The 8,935-nt window shown below is 40.9% G+C and overlaps 1 protein-coding gene across 2 annotated transcripts; it reads right to left on the minus strand.

Annotated features, from left to right (window-relative positions):
• Window positions 1-2,105: 2,105 nt before the first annotated feature.
• Window positions 2,106-7,675, minus strand: hmg20b (high mobility group 20B). 2 transcript variants are annotated; one of them, XM_062555622.1, is made up of 10 exons: window positions 7,544-7,675; window positions 7,081-7,135; window positions 6,879-6,978; window positions 6,391-6,621; window positions 5,960-6,080; window positions 5,667-5,716; window positions 5,482-5,548; window positions 4,586-4,801; window positions 2,577-2,709; window positions 2,106-2,385 (listed from the first exon to the last, which is right to left on the minus strand). In XM_062555622.1, exons 2-10 carry the CDS (start codon window positions 7,110-7,112, stop codon window positions 2,373-2,375), a joined length of 963 nt encoding a protein of 320 aa, XP_062411606.1. In that variant the 5' UTR covers window positions 7,113-7,135; window positions 7,544-7,675; the 3' UTR covers window positions 2,106-2,372. The 2 variants fall into 2 exon arrangements, with proteins under 2 accessions (XP_062411606.1, XP_062411607.1); XM_062555623.1 differs by having other exon boundaries at window positions 6,879-6,973; window positions 7,544-7,635.
• Between the last annotated feature and the right edge of the window lie 1,260 nt (window positions 7,676-8,935).

Below are 8,935 nucleotides of genomic sequence, written 5' to 3' on the forward strand. Positions count from 1 at the left end.
TTTCTGAATCTAACATGAAGACATTTCAAATGGTAAATCTGAAACTCCACTACCCTCTAGTGGAAAACTGTTTGTTGTCAAACAATGCAACAAAATTAGTCTTTAAAAAGATCAAAGCCAACCAAAGTCAACAAAGACATTTAATATTTCAAGGCAGGTGGGACAGAATTCCCTGTCTCCACTAGAATGAGCGCTAGGCTATACTCATCACTGGTCCTAACAAATCCACAGTGACGCAAGTATAAGGCAGTCTCACTACTACAACTGGTTTCTCATCTGCTAATATTAATAATAATCACAATCAAAGGTTTACATGGGGGATTATTGCAATCACTCACAAGATAGGATTTCTGTTTAATTAAAACTGAAAGGTCATTTGTAAGTAAGATGCCCTCTGGTGGAAGCTAATATGCACATGCAAAATAATCCAAACCCCACATTTAAAGGTACAGTAAGGGATTTTGCAGGATGTTACATTTGTTTGTGATTACAGTATGCTTATATTTAAATTAATTAGCAGACCCTTTTGTGCAAAGAAACCTACATTATACTTTAACCAAAGACCAAACAAAACCAAACCTGGCAGAGGGCTTTCCCCTAACTTCAGTAGACTATTCCCAGAGATATTCCACACAGGATTTTGTTATTGTTTGGGGCACAGGCTGATCCCACCTTGTTTGCTTCCAGTTTACGGAGCCTGGGCTGCCTACAGAGACCATTCTTTTTTACAATATACTTGGGCAGTAGCGGTCATGCGGTTGCTGATTGTGACAAAAACATTTGGGTTTGAAATTGTGCAAAATCCCTGACATCTCCTTTAAACCTGCTCTCTTCTGAAGATTAATCAACACTGATGTCATTTAACAACAAGTAATGAGGTATTGTGTCCTTGTGAGTGAATTTGAGGTTGGAGGTGGAATTTATTTATTCATTTTTTTGGTTTGTGAGAGAAGGATAAATCTTATCAGTGAATGAGAATTCTGTAGGGATGGGACAAAATATTAATATGGGGTAAATTGCATCGCCAGATGCTCGAGATGATCAGGCAGGCAGTGGAATAAAGGAATATTTCCACTGTCACTTTCACTTTGCTTGACTTCATTGAACTCACTGGCACTGATGAATGAGGGTAATGCGGTGGAGATGAAGAACCAGTGGAAAGAGTGGTTCTTGCTGTACAAATAAATACATAAATACGGCTTCTCTCAATTTTAGAGGGCATTTCTTCTTTCTTTAGTTACACATATCTTGCGATGCACAGCAGATATGTTTACGTTTCTTAGCAGACACTTTTCATCTTTTCAGATACTAATTAGCTAACTAGTTAGTAATAAACGTATTAGCTAGATACAAGGCAAACAGTTGAGTCTACTTAGCAGTACATCAAGTAAGACTGAATCAATGTATAGTGATGCTTTCATTTTCATGGGCAAGGTAACAGTAGGCCACCAGTGACAATATAGAATGAATCTGTGATTCCCATCACTTACAGTTATGGGCTATGTTGAAGTTTTGGGCTACTGTAGTGCTATATTTATATTTTACTCTGCCGTTGTGAATAGCCTACTTCTCGTAGCTTGTTCCCCCTGTGCACAATGAAAATGCTTTTGTTGTGGAGGTGGAGGATTAACAACAGGCAAAAACTATCTCCAAATAGCAAGATGTCCCCAAATACAAGTTTGTTTACCATACACTTGGTTTTGCTAAGGTTATATTCGGGTGACGTTCTTGCAAAGGGTATCATTAACAATGATCTGGCCCATCCAATCTAATGAATCTGTGGTTCCCACCACTAACAGTTTTCATTGGGCAATGTTCTGGCCCATCTGGATCTTGAATTTCCCCTTGGGGATCAATAAAGTATCTACAGTATCTATCTATCTATCATCCAATCTGTGGTCAAGGGGACAGGAAATGTTGTCAAGTAATCCAAAACTTTTCAAGGACTTGCACAATGCACAAAATGCATAGCTCTTTCAGCCACAAAAATGCATCAGACATTATTCTCACACAAATCACTATCATTACATTATTGTTTCATTATCATTACAGAGGATTCATTACACCACAAACTTGTTTATAACAAAACTATTCTGACAAATGTATACCAGCAGAAAACTTGAGAGGAATTTTATTGGAACCAAACTTAATCTTGCATATACATAACAAATAATCAGCAGTATGACATAATTTGTTAACAAGACTCTGAATCATTTCATATTTCCTTTAGTGGAGACAATAATGACAGCATGAAATATCATACACACAATTTATCAAACCCTTCAAAAAAAACATTGACATGGACATCATATTTACCATGTTTAATCAATCACATTTGACCTGCAGACCACCAATTAACCTGGCAAGTCATCTCACATCTTCTCACTGTGATAACAAAGAAAATCAGAGAAAATATTATAAATGACTGTTTTGTTTTGGCTGTCAATGCGCGTACACTTAAGTGTGTGTGGGTAGTACCCATCTATTGCACTAACATGAGATCACTCGAGATCAACAAAACAGCTGGATTCCACTAAAGACAGGTCAGGACGAGGGAGCCAATACGCAGCTCCTACCTATCTAAATGGGCGAGGACTTCCTGTAGCTTGACCAATAAGGCACGGTGCTCATTGGGGCTGTTCTCCAGCACGTTACTCAGACGGCTCAGGTAGGAGTCCAGGGTGCTGATCGAGGGCGTCTCACCTGTACCTGCGAGGATATCAACGGCAAGAGAAAGTTACCATATGGATTATCGAAATCCATACCAAAATGAATAGTTTATAATGGCTACAACTGCAATTAGTAAATTGTTGAGATTGGGTGCATGAATTTACAGATCAATTTGCTATTTAACTACCAAAGAATGAGTATAAGTTTTTTATTTTCACCAAAAGTGAAGAAAGGATCAAAGCGTTGGTAATGGTCAGTGGTTAGAACAAGTATAGTAGTAGCAGTTAGTATACTGCTTAAATCAAGTTGCTTACATTACTAACAAGTCAATTTATTTATCTTCGAGTATGGTTGTGTCATTCTGTGACGTAAAGGTTTATAGCCATTGTACGAGCTCCCTGGACATGTACGTCTTATCTAGTATGGAGCAGATATTCTGTAGGAGCAAGCAGGCTGGCCAAAGCAAGCTGAGAGGAAAGCAGAGACTTTCTACCGAGGAGAAACATTTGCAAAGAATTCTCTATAGAAATCCATGGAGTTAGTTCGTAACGTCACTCAGTATGGTAGTCGTCTACAGCTACACATACTGTATGTGGCTACTTCCTGCATGCCTCCCCATTCACTTGAATTGGAGAATAGTTACCCGATAACTGCCCAAAGTGCATGACCAAGATGGCCGCCAAGTGGGGGGACTTGCCAAGGGGGCAGGCGAACGTTCGGAGAGTGTAGACAGTATGGCCGCCGCCATGGTAAATAGGAGACCAGTGCTAGCTAGAATCCTATGGGGCGTAAGCGCCACTTTTGACATCAAATAACGTTACAGCTGAAGCCTTTGTAGGAACCCTTTCTATTTTCGGAGTAAATACAACATTGTGAGATTGGCGTTATAACCTCGTAACTGTCTTATCGGCTGAGTAATAAACGTTTTTTTCTGAAATCAATGCTAAAGTGTTAATGCGCATGCGTCCAGAGAGAGTAAAGCGTCGCCATAGGTCAGACTCGGTCAGACTACGTGCCTACGTAGACCAAAAAAACCCATTGAAATTTGCTTCCTTAGTCTCTGCTGACGTCTACGTGATAGCTCTGTCCATATCTTTTACTGTCTATGGGACTTGCCTATAAGGACTTTGAGGAAATCAAGGCCCCTGGCAGGGCTTACTATAATTTCCCAGCTATTAGCTGCGGCTTATACACTGATTTTGCAAATGTCTTTAATTATATGGTTAATACACAGGGCAGTGAATATGGTATTAATATTGTTTCGTTTTTTTAACCTGCTTAAACCACTAATAACTAATACCATACAATAATAACATTACCATGTTGTAAGTTGTTTTGGTTAAAAAGCGTCAGCCAAATGTAATGTAATGTAATGTAATGTAATGTAATGTAATGTAATGTAATGTAATATAATACATTGGGTGCCTCTCAACATCTCTCCTCGATCCTCGATCCTCGATGCTCGATCCTCGAGAGGCGTTCCCACTGTTCTATAACTACCACTGAATAGACTATCCCATTGTTTCCACCCCATCAATCTTTACGTAGATCAGTGAGGATCGAGGCCCGAGGAGTGAGGGAGGACGTATAAAAGCCCAAATCATGAGAGGCTCCCACAGGAAAAAAACCGGTACAGACAAAGATCGTATAGTTACTAAGATGAATCATAAAGGGGTTTTTCAATGGAATGAAATGGCACAACTTCCGCCTCCTAAAGGGGCGTGATCGGTGACGAAATAATCGGTTTAGAAAGGTGTAGAATCAGCAGAAGCAGGTGCCGTTGATAACAGGTTTATTTCTCCCATAGAAATACCTCCGTTTGCCTCCTAAATGGGAGTGGCAGTTGCGTCACAATGAAACCAGAATTTACCCTCATATGAATCGTCTCGCTTTATAAACCGTCTCTGGTACAGACCTGGGAGGGGCACGCCGGAGAGGCTGCTGACGAGCGTCTGTTTGAGGCCCAGCAGGTGCCTCTGCAGAGCCTGGGTGCGCTGCTCGTCTTGGCCCAGCTCGGCCTCCAGCCGCTCCTTGGCGCTGTACATGTTGGCGATGTGCTTCTGCAGCACGGCGTTCTGCTCCTCGAACTCCACGTTGGCCTTGCGCAGCCGTCGCAGCTCCGCCTCGCGGGCTGCGGACAGGGGCGAGAGGAGGCACAATGCTAGTAGTGTGGCTAATATAAGGGCGTACTACACACTAGGCAATTCGTACCGTACCCGAGTACACTTGGCCCCTAAAGTCCGGTTCGTTTGACCAGTGTGATCACTTTGTTCCGTACCGGGGTACGGTACGCTAGTACGCTTTGAGGAGGTGGACTCTGGTACGGTACGCATGGAAGCACAGGACGTCATTAATGATGAAATAAACAATAACGTTCCAATTAACAATCACACGTTGCATAAAGAGAACACAGCAACTCAATCGTACCCAAGTACGGTTTGATTATATGCAGTGTGAGCGCAGACCAGGAACCAGAGGCAACCGTGCTCCAGTACGGTACGGGTGAAACGTACGTACTGTAGTGTGAGTGCGCCCTAAGGCATCTGGGCTAGTATGCAGTAGCCAAGAAAAGGCTGCCTCCGTTGGGTCATTGAGCAAGGCACTGACTTAGCCCCAAGTTGCTCTGGGGACACTGGCCCTTGTAATGATTAACATATGTAGATTATGTAAACATGTGTAAATTGCTTTGGATAAATGTGTCAGCCAAATGAATAAGTAACTAAGTGAAAAGAGACACAGTGACAGGGAGTCTGTGTAGTCGGAAAGAGAGGACAGTCAGAGATGCAATTCATGTACGATCTTTCTGCTTACCCTTATTTTGATCCAAAAACTCCTCAGTGAAAATGGGTATGTCAAATCCGTTGGAAAAATCTGAAGACTAATGGAAAAAAGATCAAATGCATACAAAATGAGTGACTAACTACATAAGAGTTATATTTCTATGTAATAACCAATTGTTCTAGAAGAAAGAATACAGATATGAAAACTGAGGATACCTTTAATCCTGTTTGTCCAGAGCTGTTAATTATTACTGACGATAACTCCTCTGTAAAGAAACAAAAGGTGTAGGTAGGTGTTACTTATACACAGAAAACAGTGCCAGTACAGTGATCAGGCTATGATACATTCTCCCATCAACCCTTAACAAACAGTTGGGTATGGACTCACAAACAATTTCATTATGACTAGGAGGCCAACACTAAAACAAAACAAAAAGGATTGCTTAATGAATTCTTAAATCTTAATGAATTCTCTCTTCTTGTCATGCAGTACATAGAAAGGTTTGGACCTCTCTTGATCTTCTTGTCCTGGACTTTTGCCGTGGTAATCTGGTAAGCTTCACTCTGCTGGTATTCTCGCAGTTCTCGGGCATACTGCACTTTCTCCCGCTCAGCCTCGTCCAGGAAGCGCTAGGAGAAAAATGAAACGCATTAACTCACACACCGTTTTCAAGATGTGTTATTGAATTGTTATAGCATGACATGTAACTACACATTTCCCACTAAATTAAAAAAAACCTAAAAGGAAAAAGGTCTCAACACTGTAAGGCTCCAAACTAGATTCCCGTTTGTTTACATGTGCAACGCTTCGATCTTCAGGATCTTCCTCAAGCAGGCCTTCTTCCCTTATGACCTTTCATTCATTTGCCTTGCACTTGACAAGTGTTGTGATTGTGCACACACTTGTATCACATCTATGTATGAGGAGCCACTGCTATACCTGCTTGTCATGAGGAGCCAATCGGCTCCACTCTGCACCCAGCCTTTTTGTGATCTCTGGGAAGGGTAGGTCAGGGTGCAAGGCACGGATCTGTTCCCGGCGTTCGTTCAGGAAGCGCACGTAGCCTGTGACTGGAGCCTTAGGGCCATTGGGGAGCACCTTCTTTCTCTTCTTTCCCTTAGGCCAGCCGCGCTTTTTCACAGGTTGAACTGATGACATTGCCACAGTATTCTACATGGATAGAAACACAAGATGTCAAAATGTCTGACAAAGCCAAAGATTAAGGTTGCAACACATTGTAACCACACATCCTGCTCGTCCTGTTGTCAGGACCTGTTCCTTTGTAGGCTATGGCTGGTTCCATTCCAATATTACTAGACCAGAGTGTTTAGTAGTACAGAATGCCAGAAGCTGAGCTATGAACTGGTGAACTAATAGGAGAGGATTCAGAGGAATATTAGGTTATGACTTAAAAGATCAATAGTCACCTCCTCGTGTGCTGATTCTGGAGGATGGTGGGCACCTCTGTGACTAGTTGCATGATCATTCACCTCCTGCTTCACACCCATGGCACTGAATCTCCCTGTGCTACATCGGAAAGCAAATAAAACGGGTGGGATAAAATTAGTGGGAGGCACAATCAATTGATATGACTTGCAGTTGCAGCTTTCTCTTTCATTGTGTACTCACTCATGCTGGTGGTGTTTCGTATTCTGTGACATCTCCAACTAGACCACAGGATAACCTAAAGGAAATTCATTTTGATGGCGTGTTATTAAACATAAGTATTTCAATGTATCAGCGTAACGGTCTGTATGCCTTCAATAAGGAAAACATGATCATCGACATTAGCCAACATTTTGGCAACCGGATTCATCATATTTTGTATTGCACATCAGATGTTACAGTCGTCTTAGAACACGGGAGCTTGGCTCAACGACAACAGCACATTCGCTTTAAAACATGCAAGTACCCAGGCTCAATTGACTATTTTCAGCTGGCCAACAAAACTGTTCACTTGCATAAGGCTAACGTTAGATGTCTATGATTCTGGCTAGCTTCCGACTCTGAAACAAAGACATAACGTTACAATTTTCGGACTTCAGCTTGCGAAATGAAGAAAGGTACGTGTTAGAAATGGCCAATTACCTACCGTAATTTATTCACAAATATTTCTTCCAGTGTCGAAGGTATATACTATTTAGAAAGGAAACTTTTACTGTTTGTAATTATTAACATATAGCTCATCTTCTTCTTCTTTTATGAGGAATGTATAACAAACTGGGTTTCAATTGAAGAGATGTATACCGCCACCTATTGTTTGGAAGTAAAATAAGAAGTCCTGTCCGCAGAACCTGAGGGCCAGTTATGTGGTCATTTTTTACGTCTCTCTTCATCTGTGTGTGTGTGTGTCAGTGGCGGCTGGTGGTTATAAAAATAAGGGAGGAAGGATGGTGCACTTGATCGGTGTTAGTGGCAAATGTGAGGTTGTGATGGTATTGGTGGCATATGTGAACAATAGAGTATGTAGGCCGCCTACCCAGACATTTAAACCACCGTTATGCACTTGAGCAAGGCACTTAACCTCAAATTGCTCCAGGGACAATGATCTTTGTTATATAATTGACATATGTAAGTCACTTTGGATAAAAGTGTCTGCTAAATTAATGAATACAAATGTTAACACTTGGAGGTCCGGGGCCTTTTCAGGCACTTTGAGGCAGCTAGCTATACCTTGAGATTTTTAAGTTTTTCATCTAACTAAAAACATCTATGCAAAAGTGGCACATATGGTTATATTCAAGAGATCCTCCAAAATAATTATATGAGAGTAAAGTGGATGTAATGAAATTACTTTTTATAATAATTCAGTGTAAACACAACTATTTAAAAAACTATTTTCAAAGGTTAAAGGTCAAAGGTATAAAAATACACTATAAATATATATCGAGCTAAGACTTTTGAAGTTTAAACCTTGAAAACAATGGCGTTGGCTCCATATAAGTAAAAAGAACATTTAAAAATGTTATGTAGTTTTACTACAAATTGGAAAAAAGTCAGACTAATGGGTCACTTAGTGCGTGTCTCTTTCAAATGCAAATTACTGTAAGTTGAATGGGCTTTTTGGATGGGCCTGCTGCAGGTGAGAGGACTGAAATCCTAGGGTTTTTCTTTTATTGTTTTTGCAAAGTGCCATTGATACATTCTCTTTTAACTAGTTGATTAAAGGTTTATGGTGTCACTTATATGTTTCTAGGACAAAAACTAGCAAAGATTGACATGTGTGTTTGGAACAGTTTTTCAAATCCCCAGGGAGGGATTTAGACTCCAGAGGGTTAATCAATCTAGTTCTGGGAAGTCAGGAAAAATATACGTTTTGGATATTGCCGAAATGAGATCGTTTTGTATGGTTTTAGACATGCCTGTAAATAGTGACGAATTGTTGTCTGAATCAGCCCCCTCGTCATGCCCCCTGAAAGACAGTTCTTGCATGCCCAGATAGGCAGTAGCATTAATCAAACACTTCACAGTCTCCCTGTTCTGG

The sequence above is a fragment of the Sardina pilchardus genome, chromosome 15 (assembly GCF_963854185.1).
Source record: "Sardina pilchardus chromosome 15, fSarPil1.1, whole genome shotgun sequence".
NCBI lineage: Eukaryota > Metazoa > Chordata > Actinopteri > Clupeiformes > Clupeidae > Sardina > Sardina pilchardus.